The sequence below is a fragment of the Gopherus flavomarginatus genome, chromosome 2 (assembly GCF_025201925.1).
Source record: "Gopherus flavomarginatus isolate rGopFla2 chromosome 2, rGopFla2.mat.asm, whole genome shotgun sequence".
NCBI lineage: Eukaryota > Metazoa > Chordata > Testudines > Testudinidae > Gopherus > Gopherus flavomarginatus.
Genome location: NC_066618.1, coordinates 6,813,207 through 6,840,626, shown reverse-complemented (window position 1 = coordinate 6,840,626; position 27,420 = coordinate 6,813,207). Strand labels below are relative to the sequence as shown.

Here is a 27,420-nt window from a genome sequence, read left to right as displayed (position 1 = left end):
TGGACAGGAAATAAGGCGTAAATTTTTAACAATGAAGGTAGTTAACCACTGGAACAATTTACCAAGTGTAATGGAGTCTCCATCATGGGCAATTTTTAAATCAGTTGGATTTTTATAAAAAGATCTGTTCTTATTCAAAAAGGAATTATTGGGGGAGTGGGGGAGGGAACGGTCTATAGCCTGTGTTATACAGGAGTCGATAGCTGAAATTTTTTCTTAAAGTTCCAGCTCCTGGAGTCACATGAATACATGAGTCTCAGGTCTCATTTAAAAAGAATCATTGTGGTCCCTTCTGGACTTGGAATCTACAAAAGTAATTGATGTCATAAATGCAGAGGAAAATTTCAGAGGCATTTTTAGCCTCTGCTATTTTAGAACATTAGCTGCTAATCAGATCAGCTCTCTGAAATGTCTGTATCCCTTAGTGTTTGCATATCCCTAGGAATTGTCTGTAACAGAAATTAAGGGTAAGCCAACAGGTTCAAAACAATTCGATGCCCTCTGCCCCAATGCCAGGAGCTCAGATAGTTTGGCAATGGCAGTTTTGCTAATCTCCAGTGTTAAAAAAATAACCATGAGACTGGCCCCCAGAAAATCATGAAATTTAAAATAAGTTAAATGAATGTTGGGTTCTTTTTGTCTGCCTTGTGCTTATTGAGATTTTCAGACGTTTTCAAGCTTTTGCTCTGCAGCTATGAGGCCTATATACTTCTTTTTAAATGAGACCCGAGAGTCTCGTGTAATCATGTGACTCTAGGACCCAACACTTTAAGAAAAAGCAGCAGCTATTGTGAGAGTCACAATACAATTGTAGGACCTGGCAATCCTGGGGTAGGTGAGAACCTGAATAAAACTGAAGCGATAGCTGAATTTGAAGTAGATTTTATGAAAAATATTCTGAAGTGGTGGAACCCTGTGATGTTCCATGCCCCATCTTTGGTGTGAAAGTCTGACTCCACAGAAGTCAAGGGGAGCTTTGCATTGACTTCTTAGGGTCAGGATTTTGATCCCAGTCCCTAGCCAGCTGGCAGCAGAACCCACCAGAAAGGTTGTTCCTGCCATACTGCACTTCCCATTCTCAGGATGCTTCTGGGATTGGAAGCAGAAATATCCTGAGAAAGCTTGTACTTCAAAGGGCCGGTCTTCACTACCCGCCAGATCGGTGGGTAGTGATCGATCTATCAGGGGTCGATTTATCGCGTCTAGTGTAGACGCAATAAAATCGATCCCCGATCATGCTCCCTGTCAACTCCGGAACTTCAGCTCATGAGAGGCGGAAGCGGAGTCGATGGGGGAGCGGCAGCAGTCGACTCGCCGCCATCCTCACGGCCTGCTAAGTCGATCTCAGATACGCCAACTTCAGCTACGCTATTTGCATAGCTGAAGTTGTGTATCTTTGGTCGACCCCTCCCCCCCACCCCCCGCTCATGTAGACCTGGGCAAAGATTCCTGACCCAATTCTACAGGTCCAAAAGGTTCAGATAATGGGAACAATATTTGCTGGCTTCTACCCACTGTCTGTCTTGTTTGTCTAGACTGTCACCTCTCCAGGGTAGGACTGTCTCTTCCTGTGGTTTTGCACCACCTAATACAAACCTGATCTCAGTTATGATGCTACTACAATATGCATAATCAATCACAGAATCATAGAATATCAGGTTTGGAAGAGACCTCAGGAGGTCATCTAGTCCACCCCTTGCTCAAAGCAGGACCAACACCAACAAAATCATCCCAGCCAGGGTTTTGTCAAGCTGGGCCTTAAAAACCTCTAAGGATGGAGATTCCACCATCTCCCTAGGTAACCCATTCCAGTGCTTCACCACCCTCCTAGTGAAATAGTGTTTCCTAATATCTAACTTAGGCCTCCCTCACTGCAACTTGAGACCATTGCTTCTTGTTCTGTCATCTGCCACCACTGAGAACAGCTGAGTTCCATCCTCTTTGGAAAGCCCCTTCAGCAGAACCGGTGCTAGGGTTTTGACGGCAATTTCGCTGCCCCACGCGCTGGTCCTGCGGCTCCGGTGGAGCTGCCGCAGTGGTGTCTGCGGGAGGTCCACCGGAGCTGCGCGAGCAGCCGACCGTCCACAGGCACGACTGCGGCAGCTCCACGGGAGCTGCCTGCCGCCCCCTCCAGACACCCTGGGCTGCCGGCTGCCACGGCAGCGCCCTGTCCCAGGGGACACCCTGGGCTGCTGGCTGCCGCGGCGGCGCCCTGACCCAGGATCAGTGCACCTCCGCGGCAACCGGCAGCCCGGAGTTTCCCTGGGCCAGGGGATCCCTGCCCCTGGGCTGCCGGTTGCCGTGGCGGTGCGCTGACCCAGGGGACCCCCTGGGCTGCGGGCTGCTGCGGCGGCGCACTGACCCAGGGGACACCCTGGACTGCTGGCTGCCGCCAGCAGCTCAGACTCCCTCTCTGTCCCAGCAGCAGCGGCTGCTCAACCATTTAAAAAAAAATTGGGGGGCGCTTTTTGGTGCCTCAAATCTCGGCACCCTAGGCAACCGCCTAGTCCGCCTAAATGGTTGCACCGGCTCTGCCCTTCAGGTAGTTGAAGACTGCTATCAAATCCCCCCACCCCCCGCCCCACTCTTCTCTTCTGCAGACTAAATAACCCCAGTTTCTTCAGCCTCTCCTCATAAGTCATAATAAAAAATAACTTAGCTTCAGGGTACCTGTCATAACTTAGGCTCTGGCTGAGCCTTTTGGGTATGGCTGTCTGTTGCTTCTGCCAGTTTTGGCTCGTTGGCGCCCTCTGGCTTTGAGTTTGAAGATGTGGTTGCACTTGCTGGTGCTGGTTGCTGTGCCAGTTCCGGGCCGGGGACTGGAGGTGTTGTGGCTGTTTCAGTGGTTGGCATGGAATCCGGGTCCACTACCTCTGTCTGGGTCTCTGGTAACCCAGACGGGGCCTCTGTGGACGGCTCAGGAACAGGAATGGGTCTGGAAGCTTGCCTGGTTTGGCTACGTGTAACCATTCCCACTCGCTTGGCCCGCCTCACCTGGTTGGCCAAGTCTTCCCCCAGTAGCATGGGGATAGGATAATTGTTATAGACTGCAAAAGTCCACATTCCTGACCAGCCTTTGTACTGGACAGGCAGTTCAGCTGTAGGCAAGTCTACAGCTTGTGACATGAAGGGGTAAATTGTAACTGTGGCCTTTGGGTTGATGAATTTGGGGTCAACGAAGGATTGGTGGATAGCTGACACTTATGCCCCCGTGTCTCTCCACGCAGTAACCTTCTTTCCGCCCACTCTCAAATTTTCCCTTCGCTCCAAGGGTATTTGAGAGGCATCCAGGCCTGGGGATCTTTGGTGTGATGGTGGTGTAATGAATTGCACTCGCATGGTGTTCTTTGGACAGTTGGCCTTGATATGTCCCAGTTCATTACACTTAAAGCATCTTCCATCTGATGGGTCACTGGGCCGAGGTGAGTTACTGGAGACTGGTGAGGTGGAAGAATAGGGTGTCTGTGGCTTTACTTGGGTTGTATGTGGGGTCTTTGGCTGTCCTCGGTTGTAGGGTTTATGGTCGGTGTGCCCCCTGGGGTATTCGTTCCCCTTGACAGTAGCTTTCTTGCTTTCTGCCACTTCCATCCATTTGGCTCCAATCTCCCCCGCCTCAGCGAGATCTTTGGGTTTTCCATCTTGTATGTACCGTGTGATGTCTTCAGGAACACCATCCAAGAACTGCTCCATTTGTATGAGGAGGTGCAGTTCTTCCAAGGTTTGAACGTTGTGTCCTGTTATCCAGGCCTCATAGTTTTTTGCAACGTAGTAGGCGTGTTTGGGAAATGACACATCTGGTTTCCACTTTTGGGTTCTGAAGCGCCGACGGGCATGATCTGGGGTTATCCCCATTCTGTATCTGGCCTTGGTTTGAAAAAGTTTATAGTCATTCATTTGCTGCTTAGGCATTTCAGCTGCCACCTCTGCTAAAGGTCCACTGAGCTGTGACCTTAATTCTACCATGTACTGGTCTTCGGGGATGCTGTACCCAAGACAGGCTCTTTCAAAATTTTCCAAGAAGGCCTCGGTGTCATCACCTGCCTTGTAGGTGGGAAATTTCCTGTGCTGTGGAGCAATAATTGGCGATGGGTTGTTAGGATTGGCTGGAGTCTGTTGCTTAGCCTTTTCTAATTCCATGGCCTGTTGGTGGGCTTCCCTCTGGAGTTCTATCTGTCTTCTGTGGGCTGCCTCTTCTTCTTCTTGTTTCCTTCGGTGGGCCACCTCTTCTTCTTCTAGTTTTCTTTTGTGTGCTGCCTCTTTGGCTGCCTGTTCTCTTTGGTAGGCTGCCAGTTTGATGCTTTTTTCCTTTTCTTTCAGCTCCACCTCTTTTTGTCTTTTTTCCAGTTGTCGCCTGTGTTCAGCTTCTTTGATTTGTCCTTCGGCCTCCATTTTTGTCTTGGTAGACATGGTTCCTGTTTTCTTGTGTTGGGGTGCCCTCCGGTGTTTATATTCTGAACTGCAGGCTCTGTTGCCTCCTGGAGTCTGCCTAGCAACAGAGCCTTTAGCTAATCTTCAATGTTAAGTAAACCTGAAAAACCACTTTATTTGCATGCATATAGTGCTGGAACTTGCCTCCTAATGGGAGGGCTATTGCATCACAAAAGACCCTTAACAGTCTGGTAATGGCTTCTTGCTTAACATGCAAGACACAAACTGCCAGAGAGAGCAGAAAAAAAAAATTCTCTCTGGTTCCCTTTTAAAACCAACTGTTTCTCTCTCTGCTAAAAAGCCCTTAGCAGAGAAAAGAAAAATATAATATTCCTACTGGCTTCTGGATTCTGTCTATATCCCAACCGCTGCACACCATATCATAACCTTAGTCCCAGATTTGGACCTTAGCGTCCAAAATATGGGGGTTAGCATGAAAACCTCCAAGCTTAGTTACCAGCTTGGACCTGGTACTTGCTGCCACCACCCAAAAAATTAGAGTGTTTTGGGGCACTCTGGTCCCCCTGAAAAACCTTCCCTGGGGACCCCAAGACCCAAATCCCTTGAGTCTCACAACAAAGGGAAATAATCCTTTTTCCCTTCCCCCCTCCAGGTGCTCCTGGAGAGATACACAGACACAAGCTCTGTGAATCCAAACAGAGTGACTCCTCCTCTCCGTTCCCAGTCCTGGAAACAAAAGCACTTTCCTCTTCACCCAGAGGGAATGCAAAATCAGGCTAGCAAATCCAACACACACAGATCTCCCCCTGAATTCTTCCTCCCACCAATTCCCTGGTGAGTACAGACTCAATTTCCCTGAAATTTCCCAGAAAAGAAAACTCCAACAGGTCTTAAAAGAAAGCTTTATATAAAAAAGAAAGAAAAAATACATACAAATGGTCTCTCTGTATTAAAGTGACAAAATACAGGGTCAATTGCTTAAAAGAATATTGAATAAACAGCCTTATTCAAAAAGAATACAAATCAAAGCACTCCAGCACTTATATTCATGCAAATACCAAAGAAAAGAAACCATATAACTTACTCTCTGATCTCTTTGTCCTTACACTTAGAAACAGAAGATTAGAAAACAGAAACTACTTCTCCAAAGCTCAGAGAAAGCAGGCAGACAGACAAAAGACTCAGACACAAACTTTCCTCCACCCAGAGTTGAAAAAAAAATCCGGTTTTCTGATTGGTCCTCTGGTCAGGTGCTTCAGGTGAAAGAGACATTAACCCTTAGCTATCTGTTTATGACAGTACCAAAACCCCCCTGAGCCCAAAAATGTTTTGAGGCTCTCCCATGACTCAAACATACTCTCAAATGTTCATTTCAAGCGCCTAGCATCTTCTGATCTTTCTTGCCTGGCTAAAAAAGCATGAACAATAGAGAGAACTTAGAATCCCCATAATTGCATCTTGGCTGTATTGCACCAGGACAGAAGAAATCAGACCAGGATAGAAATGGCGTGGACCAAATTCATCACTGGTTGTAACTCCACTGGCTTCGCTAGAGTTACAACAGGGGTGATTTCAGTATCATTTCTGGGACAGTGAGTGGTGAGCATAGAAGGGTTCTCTCTCCAGCAAGGGGAGCTAGAAACCAGTTCTGAACTGGCAGGCCGGACCTGGATACGAAAGGTTGCTGCCACTTACCTGCAGAGAGCTATGGAAACACTATGGGGATCCAGGCATGACCAGTTTGCTCCTTCCCCCCGCTACTGCCTTCATCCCTCACCTATCCCAGAGTAGCAACTTGGTCATGTCCCCCTCTACCCAACAGCACTTTCCAACCCACCGAGCTCCAAAGTGTGCAGACATGGGGCAAAAGAGAAGGCTAGGAGAAACCACATCCAACAGCACCTGGCTCCTCACCCCCTAGCTCCCCAGTCCACAGCACCAGGCCCCTCCAGCCCTGCAACCCAGCTGCACTAACCCCTGTACTTCAGCAGCTCTCCACCCCAGGAGCTCTAACCTCCCCATCCTATAAGTCACCCACCCAGCAGAATCTGCCCCCCCCACACACACCTTTTTTTGACCCAAAACAAGTCTGAAAATAAATTATCCCATGATGAACCAAATCCCATCATCCTTTGTGTTCGTAATGGATTGTGGGATTTGGGTCATTAAATGATGTCATTTCAGCCACGTGGTGGGTTGTCGACCCCAAGAGACCAAGAGTAGTGGAGCTAAGAAGAGCTTCATGCCCATGGTAAGAAATCACACTGGATTCACGAGGAAGCTGCTGTGGGGCAAATTGTCCAGCTAATCAGCCCCTTATACCTTTTTAACCCTTCCCAGGTACAGCTCGCTGCTCAGACACATTCTGTCCAAGCATCAGCAGTAACTGCAATACAGCTATTCTTCTGTTAAACCTTAAGTGGCTATTATATTATTTCTCGCCATTCTGCATTTGTACCATAGGAGCAGCTAGAGGTCTCTCCACTGGATGCTGTACAGAGTAAATGACTGAGAAGCGGTTACAGGCTAAGAGACATGATGTAACAGGTGGACGAGATACACAACGGTGCAGGATGTGTGTGGGGGGGGGAAGAAGATAACAAAAATAGGATGTGTGTGCAATTCTTAGCCAATCAGGGGCAGCCATCGCATCCTGCATTTGCCTCCCCACAATCAGGTTGAAGTTTGCTGGCTGCATTCCAGAAGAGGTGAGTTTGAGGAGGGACATGAAGAAGGACAAGGCGGTGGCTTTGGATTGGGAGTTTTCCCCATGCGGGGGCCAGAGGGAGAGTATTTAGGGCCTGAATTTCATAGATTATAAAGGCAGAAGCATGGGTGGTGGGTGTAAGAGGCCCGGGGAGGCTAATAAGCCTCTCCATACCCAAGTCATGTTCCCTCCTTCGCTCCTCCTCTCCACCGAAGCCAGTAGGGGCTTAGCTTGGGGCTTGGCCAGCTGGGGGCAAGGGCAGCCAGGGCGGCTGGGGCTGGCGGGAGCCCCAGGGCTCAGAGCAACTAGGAGAGGCAGGCTGGTGCTTGGGATGGCTGGGGCTGATGTCCTGGGACTTGAGGAGGCTGGTACGGCTGGGACAGGCCAACCAGCAGCCTGGGGCGTGGGGTGGCTGGGGCGGGCGGCCCAGTGCCCGAGGTGGTTCAGCTGGGGCTCCCCTGGCCATGGGGGGTGGGGGGGAGACTCAGGTCTCTGGAGAGAGAGGGGGGCGGAAGGGACAGGATAGGGCTGGGCCTCAGGCCAAAGAGTCAGGGCCGGGGGGCTCGCCTCCCTGATGGGAGGGTTCATGTGCCACCCTTGGCTGAAGGGCCACCTCATCTCATCTGACCTCCTGTGTAACATCCCCTGAATTAATTCCTCTTTGAATTACAGAGTAGCTTTCAGAAAAAAAAATCCAATCTTAATTTAAAAATTAGTTTCCATGGAGTGTCCACCATTGCAGCCGATCATTTTTGGTGGAGTCAAATCTCAGGCCGTCGCACGACTTGTCGCACTGCCCTATGAGTAATCTTTCCCCTTTGAAGTCTGTGTCTCTTTAGAAATAACGAAAAAAGTTAAGTTCTTCTTCGAGTGATTGCTCATATCCATTCCAGTTAGGTGTGCGCGCCACGTGTGTACGTTCGTCGGAAACTTTTTACCCTAGCAACTCCAGTGGGCCGGCAGGTCGCCCCCTAGAGTGGCGCTGCCATGGCGCTTGATATATACCCCTGCTGGCCCGCCCGCTCCTCAGTTCCTTCTTACCGCCGTGTCGGTCGTTGGAACTGTGGAGAGCAGCATTGCTGTCTTCCACGTCCCTAGCTCTCCTTCGTTTTACAGTTCATAGTTGTAGTTAGTAGTAAATAGTTGTTAAGTATAGTCAGTTAATTGTTGTATTGTAAATAGTTGTAAATATTTGTTAGCGGGTTTGGGCCGTAGCCCTTCTCGGCACCCGGCACTGGGCCCATGCCTGGTTCGCCGGGCTTCAAACAATGCACGGCCTGTAAGAAGCCGATGCCGACCAGCGATCCCAACGACACGTGCCTAAAGTGCCTGGGGGAATCGCACATTTTGGACAAGTGCCGCATTTGCACGGCTTTTAAGCCTAGGACAAAAAAGGAGAGGGACCAGAGATTAAGGACTCTCCTTATGGAAGCGGCACTCAACCCGGCAGCTTCACAGACCGTCAACTCTACACCAGCACCGGACCGCGCCGGCACCGGAAAGACACCCCGGCACCGTCCTTCCCCGGCACCGGGACCCGAAGCAAGGCCCTCGAAGTCTGCGACTCCATCCAGGAAGACTCGAGTGGAATGCCCGGCACCTACCTTGGCCACGGCACCACCAGCAGGGATCCCGTCGACTCCGGGCCTGGAGGGTCCATCGAGTCCGGTCCCTCATATCTCCCCCATAAGATCTGGGGTTGAGCTATTGGTCCCATCGACGCCAGAGACTTTTGCTTCGGCATGGGACCTGATCACTCTTACAGAGCCAACCCAGCCTCCATCCCCGGTACCCCCGGTGCGGGTTGTGTCCAGAGGCAAGCCGACGATGACAGCGCCGTCTCGGGACTCACGTTCGCTGTCGAGGCCCCGTCACCGTGGACGCTCCCGCTCCCGGCGCCGCTCGCAGTCCCGGCACCGCTCCCCTCGGCGGTACCGGTCGCACTCGCGGCGCCGGTCATCCTCCAAACAGTCCCAGTCTGGTTCAAGTCACCGCTACTAGCACCGGGACTCTAGGAGCCGTTCCCACCGGTGATCAACTCCCCGGTCGACCTCCCGGCACTGAGCTGGTGGCAGGTCCCAGTCCCGGTCGACCTCCCGGCACCGTGTCAGTGGCAGGTCCCGGTTCCGATCCCGGCACCGAGTCGGAGGCAGGTACCAGTCCCGATCTCGGCACCGAGTCGAAGGCAGGCCCTGGTCCCGATCCCGGCACCGGTATGATTCCCGGTACCGGTCCCCGGCACCGAGAACATCTTCGGCGTCAGGACGAAGGGATCCCTACCAGCTGCGTTCGGCCCCTCCATGGCCTTCCAGACAGCCGTCTGTGTCGTCACAGGCAGACAGTGTTTATGCGCTGGACACAGACAGGCACGCGGCCCTTTTTCAGGACTCTCCTCTGCAGGACCAAGGGCCGCAGCAGTGGGGGTTCTGGACACCCTGGGCGTACCACCAAGCCCAGGGCCCCCAGCAACTTCCTCCTAGGCCTGCGACGGCTGAGCACAGGGCGCCGGAGGCATTGCTGTCTCGCCCCCCTCCTTCTCCGGACGGGGAGGACAGGTCCAAACAGCAGGACCTTGAGCTCCCTCCGGAGTCAGAGGCGTGGGCTCAGACAGACCCCCCCATGGACGCTCTCTTGCCAGGGGTCTCCTCATCGTCCTCTCCCGATGAGGCAGTGGCAGGCACATCTTCCACCAGCCCTCCCCCACTCGACCTCAGGGCGCACCAGGACCTCCTCAGGTGCGTAGCGCAGAACTTAAACCTGCAAGCCGAGGAGGTCTCCGAGATCAAAGATCCCGTGGTGAGCATCCTTTCCTCAGATGCTCCCACCAGGGTCGCCCTGCCCTTTATTCGGACTATCCAGGCCAACGCCAATATGATCTGGCAGTCGCCGGCCTCCATCCCCCCTGCTGCACGAGGCGTGGAGCGTAAGTACATGGCTCCCTCCAGGGGCTATGAGTACCTCTATCTTCACCCGACACCGTGCTCCCTCGTAGTGCAGTCGGTGAACGAGAGGGAGCGTCATGGACAAAAGGCCCCAGCACCCAAGTCCAAGGAGGCCAGGCGTATGGACCTCCTTGGCCGCAAGGTCTATTCGGCGGGGGACCTTCAGCTCAGGGTTTCCAACCAACAAGCCCTCCTTAGCCGCTACGCCTTTAACTCCTGGGTGGCAGCGGATAAGTTTAAGGAGCTGTTGCCACAGGAGGCGCGTCAAGAATTTGCGGCAATTCTTGACGAGGGCAAGAAGGTCGCAAGAACCTCGTTGCAGGCCTCCTTGGACGCAGCAGACTCGGCCGCTCGTACCCTCGCCTCAGGGGTTACAATGCGCCACATCTCCTGACTTCAGGTTTCTGGCCTTCCACCGGAGCTCCAATATACCATCCAGGACCTCCCGTTCGAAGGTCAGGGCCTGTTCTCGGAGAAGACAGACCCCAGGCTAAAAAGTCTGAAGGACAATCGGGTCATCATGCTCTCCCTTGGGATGCACACGCCCGGGACACAACGCAGACCCTTCCGGCCGCAACAACAGCAGCAGCGCCGGCCGTACCCCCAGTTCCGCCAGCGGCAGGACCTCAATAGGCGCCGTGGCAGGAATGGCAGGCGCAGACAGTCGGGCAACCAAGGGGGGCAGAACCAGAGCTCCTCCAAAGCCCCACCTGGGCCCAAACCTTCGTTTTGAAGGTGCGCCCGAGGGCGCAGTACCAGTTTCCCCCACGGATCCTTCCCCCTCATTTTCCAACCACCTTTTGTTTTTCCTCCAGGCGTGGACCCAAATAACATCTGACCGCTGGGTCTTATGCACTGTGCAGACGGGATACCATCTGCAGTTTACGTCTTTCCCTCCCTCCCGCCCCCCACCCTCGTCCCTCTTCAGGGACCTCTCTCACGAGCAATTCCTCCGCCAGGAGGTGCAGACGCTCCTCGACAAAGGAGCCATAGAGGCGGTTCCGGAGAACAAGAAGGGCAAGGGGTTTTATTCCCGCTACTTCCTGATCCACAAGGCCAAGGGAGGCCTCAGACCTATCCTCGACCTGCGGGAACTCAACTAACATATGGTGAAGTTGAAGTTCCGCATGGTATCCCTGGGGACCATTATCCCATCTCTGGATCCTGGAGACTGGTACGCCGCCCTCGACATGCAAGACGCTTACTTTCATATCGCCATATTGCCACAACACAGACGTTTCCTTCGTTTCGTGGTCGACCGCCATCATTACCAATTTGTGGTCCTCCCGTTTGGCCTCTCCACGGCCCCGAGGGTATTCACCAAATGCATGGCCGTCGTCGTCACATATCTTCGGCGCAGTCGCATTCACATGTTCCCTTACCTCGACGATTGGCTGATTCGGGGCACATCAGAACTGCAGGTCCGCAACCACGTCTGCAGGATCAGCGGCCTCTTTACTACCCTGGGCCTCATTATCAACGTGGACAAGTCCACTCTGCTCCCCACGCAGAGGATAGAGTTCATCGGGGCTGTTCTGGACTCCACCTTGGCCAGGGCCCTTCTGCCGTTGCCCAGGTTCCAGTCGCTGTCAGCCATCATTCAACGCTTGCAGGCGGCCCCCCTGACCTCTATAAGGACATGCCTAACCCTCTTAGGCCACATGGCGGCCTGCACATTTGTGACAGGTTATGCGCGGCTCCGCATGAGGCCCCTCCAATCCTGGCTCATCGTGCAGTACTGGCCGACCAGACATTCGCTGGACACAGTTGTCACCATCCCCCAGGGGGTATTGGATTCCCTCCGGTGGTGGCTAGACCAGTCCGTCGTGTGTGCAGGGCTCCCGTTTCATCCGCCCCAACCCTCGGTGTCCCTAACAACGGATGCCTCAGACCTGGGCTGGGGGGCTCACCTGGGAACCCTGAGGACACAGGGCCTGTGGTCCCCTCAGGAAGTGGATCTCCACATCAACATACGGGAGTTGAGAGCGGTCCGTCTTGCTTGTCAAGCGTTCTCCCATCAGCTTCGAGGTCGTTGTGTCGCGGTGTTCACCGACAACACGACGACCATGTACTATATCAACAAGCAGGGCGGCACGAGATCCTCTCCCCTATGTCAGGAGGCGATGCGGCTCTGGGACTTTTGTATAGCCCACTCCATTCACCTCATGGCTTCCTTCCTCCCCGGAGTACGGAACACGCTGGAGGACCGCCTAAGCAGATCCTTCCTCTCACACGAGTGGTCCCTTCACCCGGACGTCGCCCTCTCACTCTTCCGGAGGTGGGGTTGTCCCCGGGTGGACCTCTTCGCGTCCAGGGGGAACAGGAAATGCCAGGTGTTCTGCTCCTTTCAGGGCTGGGAACCCGGGTCGGTAGCGGACGCCTTCCTTATCCCGTGGACCACCCACTTGTTCTACGCGTTCCCTCCATTCCCACTGGTCCACAAGGTCCTTCTGAAGGTGCACAAGGACAGGGCCCGCGTGATTATGGTAGCTCCAGCATGGCCCAGGCAACATTGGTACCCCATGTTGCTGGACCTGGCCATAGCCGACCCAGTCCCCCTGCCCCTTCACCAGGACCTGATCACCCAGGACCACGGCAGATTCTGTCACCCGGACCTCCAGTCACTACACCTTGCGGCGTGGCTCCTGCGTGGCTGACCAGATCCGAATTACGCTGCTCTACCCCGGTACGTGAAGTACTCCTGGGCAGCAGGAAGCCTTCCACCAGAGCGACGTACTCGGCCAAGTGGAAGCGTTTCTCGTGTTGGTGCACAGAGAGGGGTTTCCTCCCTATGGAGGTTTCTGTCACCAATATTTTGGACTACATCTGGTCCCTCAAGCAACAGGGTCTGGCGATATCGTCCCTTCGGGTTCACCTGACGGCTATCTCCACCTTTCATCCGGGTGGGGATGGCCGCTCGGTTTTCTCTCACCCGACGGTGACTAGATTCCTGAAGGGACTAGAACGTCTTTACCCCAACGTCCGACCCCCTGCCCCTACCTGGGATCTCAACCTGGTTCTGGCTCGGCTCATGGGGCCTCCTTTTGAGCCGTTAGTGACTTGTTCCCTGCTCTATCTTTCCTGGAAGACTGCCTTTCTAGTGGCCATCACCTCAGCTAGACGGGTGTCGGAACTCCGGGCCCTTACGGTAGATCCCCCGTATACGGTCTTCCATAAAGATAAGGTACAGCTGAGACCGCACCCTGCCTTTCTCCCCAAGATGGTCTCAGCCTTTCACGTCAACCAGGAGATCTTCTTCCCCGTCTTTTTCCCGAAGCCTCATTCATCACGCAGGGAGCAACAACTCCACTCGCTTGATGTCCGTCGGGCTCTCGCGTTTTATGTGTACAGAACCAAGCCGTTCCGCAAATCCCCCCAGCTTTTCGTGGCAGTAGCGGACCGAATTAAGGGGCTTTCCATTTCCTTGCAGAGGTTGTCCTCGTGGGTAACGTCCTGTATCAGGACCTGCTATGACTTGGCTCACGTCCCTACGGGCCGTGTGACTGCGCACTCTACCAGGGCGCAGGCGTCGTCCCTGGCTTTCCTCACCCGCGTGCCCATCCAAGAGATATGTCGGGCAGCGACCTGGTCATCGGTCCACACCTTTGATTCCCACTACGCCCTGGTCCAGCAGTCCAGAGATGACGTGGCCTTCGGCTCTGCAGTGCTCCATGCCGCGACTTCTCACTCTGACCCCACCGCCTAGGTAAGGCTTGGGATTCACCTAACTGGAATGGATATGAGCAATCACTCGAAGAAGAAAAGACGGTTACTCACCTTTGTAACTGTTGTTCTTCGAGATGTGTTGCTCATATCCATTCCACACCCGCCCTCTTCCCCACTGTCGGAGTAGCCGGAAAGAAGAAACTGAGGAGCGAGCGGATGGGCCGGCAGGGGTATATATCAAGTGCCATGGTGGCGCCACTCTAGGAGGCGACCTGCCGGCCCACTGGAGTTGCTAGGGTAAAAAATTTCTGACGAACGTGCACGCGCGGCACGCACATCTAACTGGAATGGATATGAGCCACACATCTCGAAGAATAACAGTTACAAAGGTGAGTAACCGTCTTATTCAGGAAGGAGCAAATGCATTCACGAATCCCATCAATTCCTATGCTCAAATCTTCCAGGATTGTGATAAGAAAAGAAAAGCGTGCCAATCGTTTTAGCTCCTTTGCTGTAATACACGCTTCTTTGGGCCTATGTTTGAATCCGTATTTAATAAAAGAACAAAAAGTAGCTTGTTGTCAAAATTACACTTCCCTTTCCCAGCAGTGAAAAGTGATTTAGCACTTTGATGATCTGAGAGCTGAACGTAGAACGAAAACATCAAAAGCGGGATCAGAGCTGATTTTTAATTGAAAAGGGAGATTTTTTTCAGAGGAGGTGGCTGCATTCAATGGTATGTGTCAGGGAACTGGAAAAGATGGTTTTCAGAAGCCAAATAGCAAAGAAGCCAACAGTGTGTTAATGCAAAGATAAGGCAGAGATTTAAATAGCACACAGAGGGGGGAATATTTGTTATTTACAAGAGTGATTCTCAACCAGGGGTCCGGGCCAAGAGCAGATTTCGGGGGGCGGGGGGCGCCAAGCAGGGCCAACATTAGTCTTGCTGGGGCACAGGGCAGAAAGCCAAAATCCCACCACATGGGGCTGAAGCCAGAGCAATGTAGCAGTCCCTTATGGCAAGGGCCCCAGGCAGTTGCCCTGCTTGCTACCCCCTAATGCAGAAAACAAATTATTGTGACACAGGTGGTCTGTGGAGTTTTTATAGCATGTGGGTGGTGGGGCTCAGAAGAAAAAGGCTGAGAACCCCTGATTTGCAAGGTGTCACCAGTTAGTCACTGGCAGGCCAGGATCTGCCCATGGCACAGGAGGCAGGGAAAAGGAGGATGGACCAGTTCTTAAGGCCCCATGGGTATTTATTTCACTAGCACTTGCATTCACTCCCACAGCCCTGTAAGTTTTCAGTGTACTCACAGTCTGTTCCCATCAGAGGAGCCCCTTGTCGCTACATAGACAAGCCACAGCCTGTGTGAGCCCATAGTCCAGATCCAGTCCCTTCTTTCCAGGCTCTGCCATGCTTCACTGTGCCACCACAGGCTGATCTGGTGCTGCCTTGAGCTCCGGGAGGCCATTTCTCTCTCCTTTCCCTCACACTGCTTTACTGGCACACATTTCGCCAGTGCCATCAGCCCTCCAAGTCAGAGGAGCCTGTATTTTATAGAGCCACAGGCTCCTCCCCCTTCCAGCATGCTTTGCTGAAAGCATATTAATAGCCAGGGCTCCCTTGCCCAGCTCTATCAGAGGATGAAACCAGCTGGATTGGGCCAGAGCCAGGTAGGTACAAGGCTACTTCCTGCTAAGTTTGGCTTCTCAAAGGGTATTTTTTCCTTCTTCCACTATGACAGTCATTTTGTCACTCCAGGGCTCTGTCCGTCTCCTTCCTTTTCCTGATGCTATAGCAGATCAGTTTCATGAAGCTATAGAAGTCTATATGATGCACTATTACAGAGTTAAATTTTGGGGTGGGGAGGGGAGACAGACATGTTATTTCTGCCTTCACCCACTGCATAAGTGCCACCTACTTGAGACAGAGCCCTCTCAGTTACCTGCAAATGTTCAAACTATGATCACATGGATTGTGCTGGGCTTCACTCCCCTTCAGTGGGATTTTTCTACATCCATGTGGTTCCCTCCAGATGTGGCTTCTCCTTAGTGGTGTTCCATTGATCCCCTGGGCTCAGCTCCCCTCCCCTCATTGGGGCATGGCTGTTCTGCCAGGCTCCTTGGAATTAGCTTCTTCAGGGCTGGTTTAAAAGAAACCAAATGGTAGCTTTCTTCTAAGTAGCCCCTGCTCAGGATATGAAAATGAGCTGTCACTCACATTACGTGGTGCAGCTCTCCAGAACCTTAGCCTCTCCTTTCTCACCGGCTTTGATCCCCACAGAAAGAGTGAGCAATGCTGATGTTTAAATTGTCACCATTGAACATCCATGCCCACACACCGGGGAAATGAACGAGGGAGCTGACACCTGTCGGAACTCTTGTCTCAGGCACTCTGCAAACTCAGGCAGGCGTTACTGCAAGAGTTTGAAAGAGGTAACGGTACATCCTACTGCCCTGTAAGTCAGTGAGGAATTACCAGCCTTGCTTTATTAACCCAAAAGGATCCAGCTAAATGCACAGTGACTCAAACTACTCTCAACCACTTAGTCAAGATTTTACTCAGCCATCATCTTCCCCCACAATAAGCTGAAGCTATTCATAATATAGTTCAAAAGATGGTCTATGACCTGGGGGTGGGGGGGAGTTTTTAGGTCCTCCCAAACAACTACATTTCCCAGAATGCCTCCTGTTAAAGGGCCCAAGAGCTACAACAGGTGCACTGGGGTTCATACCTGTGCCCTAAAGCCCTGTCACATGGCCCAGCACTAATCCTGCCCAGGTGTGGGAATAGATACAACAAAAGATTAAAATGCTGACATAAAGGATAAGTATAAAACCTTGCATTGTGAGATCTCTCAGGCCTATGGGGAAATGATACAATCTTCTACACAGACAGAGGACTGTGTATTAACTAATAGCTTAGATTTCCAGGTGATCTTCACAATGAAAAAGGTTGGAAACTTTCCATTCCAAGCTGACGTTAACTTAGGCATTTAGAGAATCCCAGAATGCTTTGCTTTGATTTCTTGTGTGATGGTGGAACAGCAAGATATGCGGGAAATGCAATTACATCAGACTGGTTTGAAGGGGGCAAGCCATAAAATACATGTTAGTTATAGCAGAAATTGTCCTGAAATGCACCCATCCCTGCCCTAATAAGCAGCCCAGGCTCTCACTCTTATTAAAAGAGAAAATGGATCACACAGAGTCCAGAGTGAAAGGAGGCAGAGTACAGCATGTGTAATTACTTCCCATGAGCAAAGAAGAAATACAGACTCATCTTGCTGCAGTGCTCTGATGTACCTGATCCCAGATTTTATTCATCTGCCTAGTCCTCATTTTGCAGCTAATAATAATAGTAATATTTAATAATCACCCCTAGCATGTGACAACATCACAGGACCCAATCCTCAGTTGTGACTAGTGCTTGGCAGAGCTTGGGTTTGGGGGACTTTTTGTTACCCGTCTCTGGCTCTGGGCTGGAGTCAGTTCAGTTCAGCTCCCAGCACTATATACTCATGCCTTGCTGCAGTAGCCTCCAAGTGGCTATTCCTCCTGCTCTGGTTAACAAAATGGGTCCCAAAACGTTTTGCAATGTCACATGTGAGCTGAGAGGCAGGATTGGAACTGTGATACAGCATTGTGCATGGAGTGCTGTGTGAAGTTTGTACACACCTTCCTCTGACAGCCATCCGTAGCCAGGCTGCAGTGTGGTCTAGTTGCTCGTGAACTGGAGTAGGGTGCAGAAGACCTGGGTACTATATCTGACTCTGTGACCTAAGCCAAGTCTCTGTGCCTCAGTTTCCCCACCTGTAAAATGGGGGTAATGATACTGTCCTTCTTGATAAAGTGCTACGAATGAAAAGTGTGAGATAATTACTAGGTGTTCTTATAAACCGTCTTCTGGGACCGAATCCTTTATAGCAACCAACCATGAACTAAAGAACTAGGGTCCAGATCCTCAAAGGTGTTGGTAACTCTCACTGATTTCCCTAGTCCCATGGTCCTGGGCCAAACACCACTATGTTAAGGAGAGGCTTTTCACTGATTACAAAGGGCCCTAAGCCCTCTGCCTGGGAGGCAGGGTCAGGCACCAAGAGAACTGCATATCCTACACTGAACAGTGTTACCATCACCCGTGTGCTTTGTAGGTGTGGTCAATCACCTACCCACCGGTCAGCAACATCATAAAGACACATTCCAGTCTCTCATCCTAAGATGAGCAAAGCTCAGTCACCTGTGGTCTATGCTGACAGCACAAAAGGATAAAGGATAAAAGCATCTAGATAATGGCTCTGCTTAGAGCACGATGCCAGCAAAATGTTTTACAGTCCTTAATGCTTACCTGCAATTAACCTTTGCTTCAGATTTCTCCTTCCCTTTGACTTGCCAGTGACCCTGGATGCTAGTGAGATTCCATTATGATTTCTCTGCCGTTAATTGTTTAAAGGGATCGATAGTTTCTGCAACACACTCCAGAAGCAGGAGCAGTTGTTCCAGTTTCAGTGACAGCCCAACATGAATGAGGATGAAGGCACTGGAAATAATCACACACCCCTGCTCTGCTCGGTGAAATGAAGGAGTGTCCCTCTGGAACCCTTTACTTTTTGTCAAAGCGACCTCCCTCCTCAGGGGAGGCCAGACTGATGTAGCACAAACTCTTCCCCTGGGGTGAAATTCACCTTTGCAAAAAGCCTGTGAACTACTCGAGTCCTGTTTTGAAGGTTTAAGGGGGACATACGTGATGCTGAGGTACTTTCCTGGCTCTCTGCACAGGGATAAATTCCACCCATAGTGAATGAGAAGTGCCAAGCAGCCTATGGAGAGGGGAGTGGAATCTGACTCCTCTCTCTTCCCCCATCTCCCCAGGTTAGCATGCAGGCCCTGATTGTGAACTCACAGCAGCATAATCCATTGATCCTGATCCTCCAGTGCTGAGGAAGGTAGATCAGACGCTCCTACTGACCCTCATAATATAAGGGGGCATCTGGTTAAAACGAAAGGCTGCAAATTTAAAATGGAGCAAAGGGAATCCTTTTATACGCAGCCCATGGAACTCATTGCCACAAGATGTCATTGAAGCCAAGAGCAAAGCAGGAGTCGAAAAAAGATTGGATGTTTGGGTGCGGCGAATGGTCAGAGTTACATTAGAAAGGGTTAGGGAAAAGAACCTCAGAAGTTTCAAAGGGATACAAACCCTCGTGCTTCTGGGGATAAACTAATTGGAGAGTAGGAGGAAACTATCCCTGTGGGCATGGTATTTTATAATTGCCTGCTTTGGTGCTTTTTGCATCTTCCTCTGAAGCAGCTGATGCTGGCCACTGTCAGAGACAAGGCACAGGGCTAGATAGATCATAGGTCTGATCAGGTATGGAATTTCCCTTGTTCTAGGCAATTATACACTAATGAGAAACTCTGGAGTCCTAGAGATGAGAGGAAAATTCTCATCAGATGTAAAGACCCGAGGCCAAATCATCAGCTGGTGTCAACCAGCATAGCTCAAGGTGCGGTCCTCTTTAACCACCCGCCAGTTCGCCTGTCTTCTAGATGCCCTGTATAGTCACTTTTGCCAGCACAGGAGAGGATGATGGAATCTGCTTGGCATAATGAGTGGACAGTGATGACAGTCGTTAATCACTCTCTCATCACCAACCCAACCATCTGCCCACTAGGTTTTGACCTGCCAAGACACAAGTGGCTATTTCTGAACCAGTTTCGAACAGGACAGAACAATTGTATGGCCAATCTCTTCAGAGGTTTTTTCTAACGACACATGGTGCAGCTGCGGTCGACTTCAGACTATGTCGCGTCTCCTTGACGAGCGCCCACTGACTGACTTCGACAGTGGGCTGCCGGCTCTCCACCTGGCTGGGCACACTGCGCATACGCTGAGAGAGAGGGGTTAGAGCAACGGGCTGGGAGTCAGGAGATTTGAGTTTACTTCTAGGCTCCGCTACAAACTCCCTGTGTGGTTTTTGGTCAAGTCACTTAATCTGCCTTGTTCCTCAGCTGTGAAATGGGGATGCTACTAACCTATCTCATGGGGAGCCTGTGAGGGTAAAATCAGTTGAGCGTAGTGAGGAGCTCAGATTCTGTGATGATGAAGGGGAGATAACAACCTAGACAGACGGTTCTAGTGAAGTCATTGGGGCTGGATTCCCAACTAGCGCAGCTGCATTGAGATGTGCATTCTCCCACTAATATCTGCTGGCTGTGATCTGGTGAACCTTTTACTTGTGCTAGCAAAGTTAACTGAGATCAGCTCTCTCCTCTCTCCCAGTTATAACCCTGTGCTGTATCTTCAAGTGCCGGATTCCGCGGACAAAGAAAGAGATCGAGGCCCGGTATGCCCAGCGGCAGGCAGCCAAGACCTATGCAGACAAACTGGAGACCGTACCACCACTCAACGAGCTGACGGAGATCCCTGGAGGTACAGCCACACCCCCGTCTCTTCTCCCTGGGTTTCTTCCTGCATGCCCAAAGTGCCAGATTGTCTGCAGGCACAAATCTGTGTTGCTCCAGGCAGTTCAATGGCAATTTGCACCCATGGAAGATCTGGCCCTGTAATTTACTGTGCAAAGCTCCTCTGCTTTGCATGCACACTTTATATCATTTAACTTTCATGGCAGAAAGCACTATCGTTAAGATCAAAGGGCCAGATCCACAGCTGGTGTCAATCTGCATAGCTCCATTGAAGGCAGTTGGCCCAGATCCTCAGCTGGTGTCAATGATCACAGTTCTACAGAAACCAACAATTTAAACTAACTGAGGATCTGGCCCCACTACTTTTCCATGCTGAAGGCCAGATTCTGAGGTGATGCCCAAGGGGTAGCAAATAAGTTGTTAACTAGAGTTGGGCAAAAATTGTCTTGATGAATATTAACGTCACTGAAAAAAATGCATTTTTTTCAGGTCACAGAAACAATTTGAGAATTTGGGTTGAATTTGGCAAACAGTCAGCCAAAAAAAAGGTGGAAGAAAAATGTTGAAAAAGTCAAAACGGTTCATTTCTGCCACTTTCATTTCAGCTTTTCGTTTTGAAATGGCACTTAGTCTAGAAATTTTGCTTTTTTTTCCCAAAAAGGAGGGATAAAATACCCAAGAGACTGAAAACGAAAAGAAACTGGAAAAAAGTTCATTTGGGGTTGATCAAAGCATTTTGTTTGACCCAAAATGATTATTCTTTGGGGCGGGGTTCAGCCACCGAACTGAAAAATCAGTTTTTCACTCAGCTCTATTAACATTTCCGCTGCTCCTTAAGTGGCCTGCCAGTCCGTACTGCCAAGTGCCTCTCTGTCACTGTGATCTTGTTATGGTTTCCTCTCCTGTCATTCACCTCTCGTAATTCTATACTCTAGGCTCTACTGAAAGCCTCCCAACTCTCTCTGGTCATGTCCAGTCCAGACCTCTCAACTCTCTGCCTGTGGTGAAGGAAGAAGATGAAATGGCCCTACAAGGAAATTAGGGGGAATGTCTGTCTGTCTGTCTCTTTGGCGTCTCCTTTCCATGGCTTCGCAGAGGAGATGTGGACTTTGGAACTCACCGTTCTCCTTTCCTTTCCTATGTTTCACCTTCACTCTATCTTCTTCCGAAGGGTTTTCTTTTTAACATTGCTCTGGAAGCCCAACCAGTGGTCAGTAGGCTTTAGAGGAGACTTATTGCCTCAAGCCTAGATCTTCAAAGGTCTTTAAATTGCCTAACTTCCATTGACTTCAATGAGAGTTAGGTGCCTAAATATGTCTGAGGATCTAGGTCTCCTAGTATCACAATCCAGGATATGGAGGGGCGTGGCAAGGCAGATAAGGAAACAGAAGGAATTCAGGCCCAGATCCAGAAAAACCACTACGAACATGTCCAACTTTAAGCACAGAAGGTCTGCTCCAAGGCCCACCGAAGCCAATGGAATGATTATAGGCTAAATTCCATGAGTCTCCCCATTTCGGTCAATGGGTCAGATCCTCAGCTGCTATAGCTCTATGCCTGTGAACCTGGCTTCATGGGGTTGCTCATGTGCTCGAGTGCTTTGCTGGGCTGTGGCCTTAATGGGTCAGCACAAATTCAACAGACGCTGGGTCACACCCCATTCCTCGTTACCTCATGGAAGTCAATGGGCCGAATCCAACCTCAGAGCAAGCCCAGTGAAATCAAGGGATGCATTTGGTCCAGTGGGGTTGGATGGGTCTGAGTGAGAGCAGAACTGGGCTAGTCACGGAAGTAGGAAATCATACTGAAACATGGCTTTGGCTGCATTATTAATTACACCTGAGATCATTACAATGGGAAGATAGGAAATGTCCAGGACACAGTTATCTGCTACTTTGCAGCTGGTGTCAGCATTTAAAGCTAGGTGAAGAGAGTGTAAAATCCTACAATGCCACCTTCGCAGTGTTTTACACCTAACCTGCCCATGTAGATATGATTTCTTCATTCGTTCAGTATCATTGCTTATTCATTTGCTTTGCTGTAGCACCTGAACATAGATCAGGACCCCATTGTGCTAGGTGGAGTGGAAACAAAAATACAAGTTCCTGTTTTGTACATACAATTGATGTCACAAGCTGCAGGGCAGGGAGGAATCAGGCCCTCCTGTTTGTTTTTCCACTTTTTAGGCTGTGCGTATTCTCTTCTTCTCCTTTGCATTTCACTCAAGTTACCAGAATAAGTGGTCTGATCAGGTGCACTTTCTGAACCACATCCTTGGCTGTGTAAATTGATGTAGCTCCATTGACTTCAAGATTGGGCCCTTTTAATCTACCAAATGGTAAGACGGGAGATTTGCTCTACTCACTGCCATGGAACAATACTGATTTATACCAGCTGGGGAGCTGGCCCTAAATGGGTGAAATTTACCTTTGTGTGCAAAGGTCCTGATCGAGGTTTATGCACCACTTAAGTTTTGTGGAGTTAATCTGGTTTCACGCTGACTTAACAGAGCAAAATTTAGCCCCAGTATATGTAGGAACAAATCCTCAAGGGGTATATATTAGTATAGCCTCACTGAAGTCAAAGACCCATGTCAGATTGCACCAGATGACCTTCTGCCATGTAGTTTGGTGGTGCATTTATTCTTGTGAACAGACAATAGAAAGAAGTAGTTATTTTAATGAATGGATGGTCATTAAGTGCTGTGAAGTTGGAAATTGCTACTTAAGTACTAAGTGCCAATCTCATTATGATTATTAAATATTATTAACCATTATTACTTGTTGTTGTTTGAACCTTTCCATCCCACCGTTACTGCTATCATGGAATGTTCCAACTGATGGCTGGTTCTCTGAGGACTTCTTTATTGGACACCATGGGGTGACATCTCTTCTGGACAAAAACAAGGGATGACATCAGACTGTCTTCAGACTTGCACAATGATGTAGTTTGGCAAAGTGTTGTATTCTCCCCCCTCCCCCCCACAGACATGTGAAATTTGATCTTAAATTGAATGTTATTTCATAATTTGAAATAGAAATTCAAAATGTCAAACTTTGTGCTCAAAAACCCAGGGGAGAAAAACAATCCCATTTTCTTTTAAAGAAAATTGTTCATTATTAAACCCTTTGGCAGAATTAGTGAAGGGTGACACATCTCATACTTAAGGGCCAAATTGTGACACTCTTACTCCTGATGAACAGTAGCCTACTTTATTATAGTAACACTGAGATTCTTCAGCCAAGGTGAGGACCTCATTGTGCTAGGTGCTGTACAAACACATAGTAACAGTTCCTGCCTTGGAGCTCTTACCATATAAACAGGCTCAGAGAAATGAAGTGATTTGCCCAAGGCCACACAGTAGGTCAGTACCAGAGTCACAAGTACTAGCCAGGTCTCCTAACTCCCAATCCAGTGCCCTTTCCAATAAACCACACTGTTTGTGGCATGAGGTGCCACTTGAGATGAGTAAGGGTCTCCGAGTCTGAGCCTAAATAAATAAGAGACATAAGGCAGAGATTTGCAGTTCCTGCTCTTTCCCTGGACTATAGTCGGCAAGGAGGACTCCAGAGAAGCAGTACCCATAAAGTGTTAACCAAAGACCACCCTGGGTTCCCCGAGACCTTCTGCTTTATCTTACTGTTAAGACACTGAACAAAACAGGGCCAAACCTTCAGTTGGTGTCAATTGCGTTAACCCCAATGAAATCAGTGGAGCTATGCTGATTTAAACCAGCTGAGGATTTGACCCAAGGTAACTTTTTATGCAGTGCTTCATTTGTAATGAAAGAGGTGCTGGTTTGTTTACATTCATAACGGATGCAGCAGACCTCGAGGCGTCGGGGTATGAACTGCCAAGCCTAGAGGTGCTGGGGCTCGGCCTGGACAAGCCTTGGCACAAATTAAGTAGCTATAGTTAACTCACCTCTCTGTCTGGATTCCTAGTTAGAACTACTAAGGAGACAGGGAAGAGATATGAATGTTTCATTGTTATGATTAGTTTAAATGGCAGAAGTGATACAGGGTAGTCAGCAACGCAGCTGGGCAGGAACCAGATTATCACGACAAGGGAGATTCTGTGATTTAACTATTTATACTACTACATAATAATTCTATTCCAAAAGGGAACAAAAACAAGTGACATTTCCTGCGAAACAACTTTCTGAAATTTTCATTGCATGTCACTCAAAACATTTTCTTTTCATAAAATGGAAACATTTTGTTCTGATTTTTAGCTTTTATGTAAATATTTTATATAAAAATAGCGAGTTTGATTTTCAGAACCTGTTTTGAAACAAACAAAGAAAAAATCAAAACATTCTGTTCCAAAAATGTCAGCGTCCTTGGAATCCTTCATTTTGGGGGTTTGGAATGAAATGTCGTCCCAATTGAAATGTTTTTCTAAACAGCAATTTTCACTGAAAAATGGTCTGGATTAAAAAAAATCCACAGTCAGCTGTAGCTGGACCAGCTCATGCAATCCATTCCAGGGTTGTTTGCCCCGGGCCAGTAACACCATGCAGGGCAAGTCTTGTTCGTCACTCTGCAATGCACCATTGAGGCTGTCTGTCTACCTGCTCAGCATAGTAAAGATTCTTCCTATATTCACAACAGCCAAGGCCAGTCTCTTCTCTTCTGCAAGGGACACGCCACCCCTCAAGAAAAAACCCAGTCTGGTTTTCAAACAAACCAAACAATGGGGGTTCTGCTGCTTCTCCTGGGACACTTTCCACATTAGGCCTTGCGGTTAGGGAATGCTCCTTGATTGTCTTCAGTCCCAGTCCCGTTCAAAACAAGGGGATTTTTTTGCCACTGATTTCAGTGAAGCCAGGATTAAGATTAGCTTTATCCCATTCTTCCTAATATACCTGTAGATTAACAAACTGATGTTGAAATGCAGCAAACGGGGAGCCAATAAGAAATATGGAGGGTGTTGGATTGTTAGATTAAGGTGATTTCTGATCTCCCTGATTTGCATGTGGGCTGCAGGAATTGTATCTCTTATGGTGAAAGCTACCCCAAAGTAACTTACTTTGTTTTCTTTCCCCCTTCAATCCCTACAGCTCACGTGGCAGAAGAGAAGAAAGAGGAGGTGCCCACCGTCTCAGGGAAAGTGGACAGGGCCCAAGGCAAGAAAGAAGTTTCCAAGGGATCCAAGAAGAAAGAGGGCAAAAGGGAGCAGAGAGAAGGGTCCAAGAAAGAAGGGAAAGATGAGAGCAGAAAGAAGGAAGGAGGCAAGGGTGCAGGTGAAAAGAAGCAAGGAGGTAGAAGGAAAGGTGAGAAGGAGACGGACAGAGCAAAGGCAGGAGGCAGCACCAAAGCTGGCAGCAAAGCTGGGGGCAACGCCAAGTCCTCAGCAAGAAAACCTCAGCAAAAGAAGTGACCAGACCAACAGTGGTGCTGCTGACATCCCCTTCCCCAAGCACATGCAATGCTGCAGGCCTGCCGTGGGGAGAGCAGTGCCAATGCCTTGGAACTGGCGTGGTGGGAACAGGGAAGAGGTGAAGAACCTCCTGAATCTGAGGTTATCTGGAGCTACTTGATCGATTTCTTTAAAAGCAAAATCGCCATTTCCACAGAGGTGATGTTTCCGCCAAAGGAGAACCTGTCTCATTCGTTAGAAAGTTACCTGTGAACAGAATGCCCTGTACGGTGCTGATTGTGTTCCAGCGTGCAGGGTGGAGTGAGAAATAGGAGCAGAGATGGACTCATTGCAGCACAGAGCTGCCCAGAGCCAGGATATCCGGCGTGTGTCTATATTGCAATCAGAGGTGTGACTGCAGCATGTATAGACACACCCGAGTTAGCTTCGATTTAGCTGGCTCGAGAACCAGTCGCAGCAAAACTGCAGCAGCGTGCGGCTGTACAACCCTGCCTGGGAGCCTGGGTATATACTCAAACGGCAAGCCCAGACTGCTGCCCACACTGCTGCAGCTTCACTGCTTTTGGTGCCCGAACTGGACAGATCAGAGCGGGTTCAGGTATGGCTACATGTGCTGCAGTACATCTCTGACTGCAGCATAGATGTGCCCTGGAGAGCACTTGGCCCATTCCAGGTAAGATCAAGATACTCGACAAGCATTAGCTAGGCCTCACACCAGTCTTCTGGGGTATGTGGCATTCCAGAGAGGGCTTGGGCAGCGGGTATCACAGGCCGGGGAGGCTGAGCCTCCCAAAACAGCCAGGCGTGGCCCCGCCCACGATCCACCCCAAGTGTCCTCCTGCTTCCGGCTCTTCCCCCATGGCCCAGGCTGTGCCCGGGACTCAGGGCAGCTGGGGTCAGTGCCAGTGCCATGCGCAGCTGGGGGCTGTGCCACCCAATGCTCCAGGACTGGGGGCGTTTGGGCAGCTTTGGGCTCTGGTACAGGGGGGAGGAGGCAGGGGCGGCTCTAAACATTTCGCCGCCCCAAGCACGGTGGCATGCTGCGGGGGGCGCTCTGCCGGTCGCTGGTCCCGCAGCTCCAGTGGACCTCCTGCAGGCGTGCCTATGGAGGGTCCGCTGGTCCCGCGGCTCCACCGAAGCCGCAGGACCAGCGGACCCTCCGCAAGCACGCCTGCGGGAGGTCCACTGGAGCCGCAGGACCAGCGGACCTTCCGCAGGCAAGCTGCCGAAGGCTGGCTACCTGCCGCCCTCCCAGCAACTAGCAGAGCGCCCCCCGCGGCATGCCGCCCCAAGCAAGCAGTTGGCTTGCTGGGGCCTGGAGCCGCCTCTGGGAGGAGGGGCCTTAGACAGAAGGGGCTGGGCTTCAGGCTAGCCTCCTCGAGTGGGTGATTCACACGCTGCCCAGGGTAGAGGGCTAAACTCAGGCATCAAATAATTGCTGGAAGGCACAACCCATAGGATGGAGCTCTCTAATCTATGATTATATTAAAGAGATCTTGGGAGAAGGCTTTTCTTCCCCGTGAATCTCTTCTTAACTGTTTGGTGATTTGCTCTGTCTCAGAGATGCTGACAGAAGCACTTTCCTGACATCAACTAAACACACTTTCCAAAAGCCTTATCCTCTGTTTTTTACAAAAAGTGTCATATAAATGAAGCTGTATGCCAAATATAGAATAAAGAACCACACATCCTTTGGATGCAGATGATGCTGTCTTCAGTTCTTCAAGTCGTACTCATCCTGGGTGTGATGCTGGCAGACCAGCCAGCCATTCCAGAGCCCCAGGCCAATTCGCTTGTGTATTGGTATAGGTCAAAGTGATTGTTCAATGTATAAGAGTGTATTTGGTGTTTAAACTTCCTGAAAAGTGGTGGGATCTTATTTGCAATGTTTTCACTTGTCTGGATCCT

General features: G+C 50.3%; 1 protein-coding gene across 1 annotated transcript in view; it reads left to right on the top strand.

The window, feature by feature from the left end:
- The window catches only part of TMIE (transmembrane inner ear), a 71,638-nt gene extending 46,062 nt beyond the window's left edge, over window positions 1-25,576 (top strand). Inside the window, exons 3-4 of the mRNA XM_050942816.1 lie at window positions 19,988-20,137; window positions 25,193-25,576. Coding sequence (XP_050798773.1) covers window positions 19,988-20,137; window positions 25,193-25,512 — 470 coding nt within the window. The 3' untranslated portion in view covers window positions 25,513-25,576. The remainder of the gene's footprint in view (window positions 1-19,987; window positions 20,138-25,192) is intronic.
- The last annotated feature ends 1,844 nt before the right edge of the window (window positions 25,577-27,420 follow it).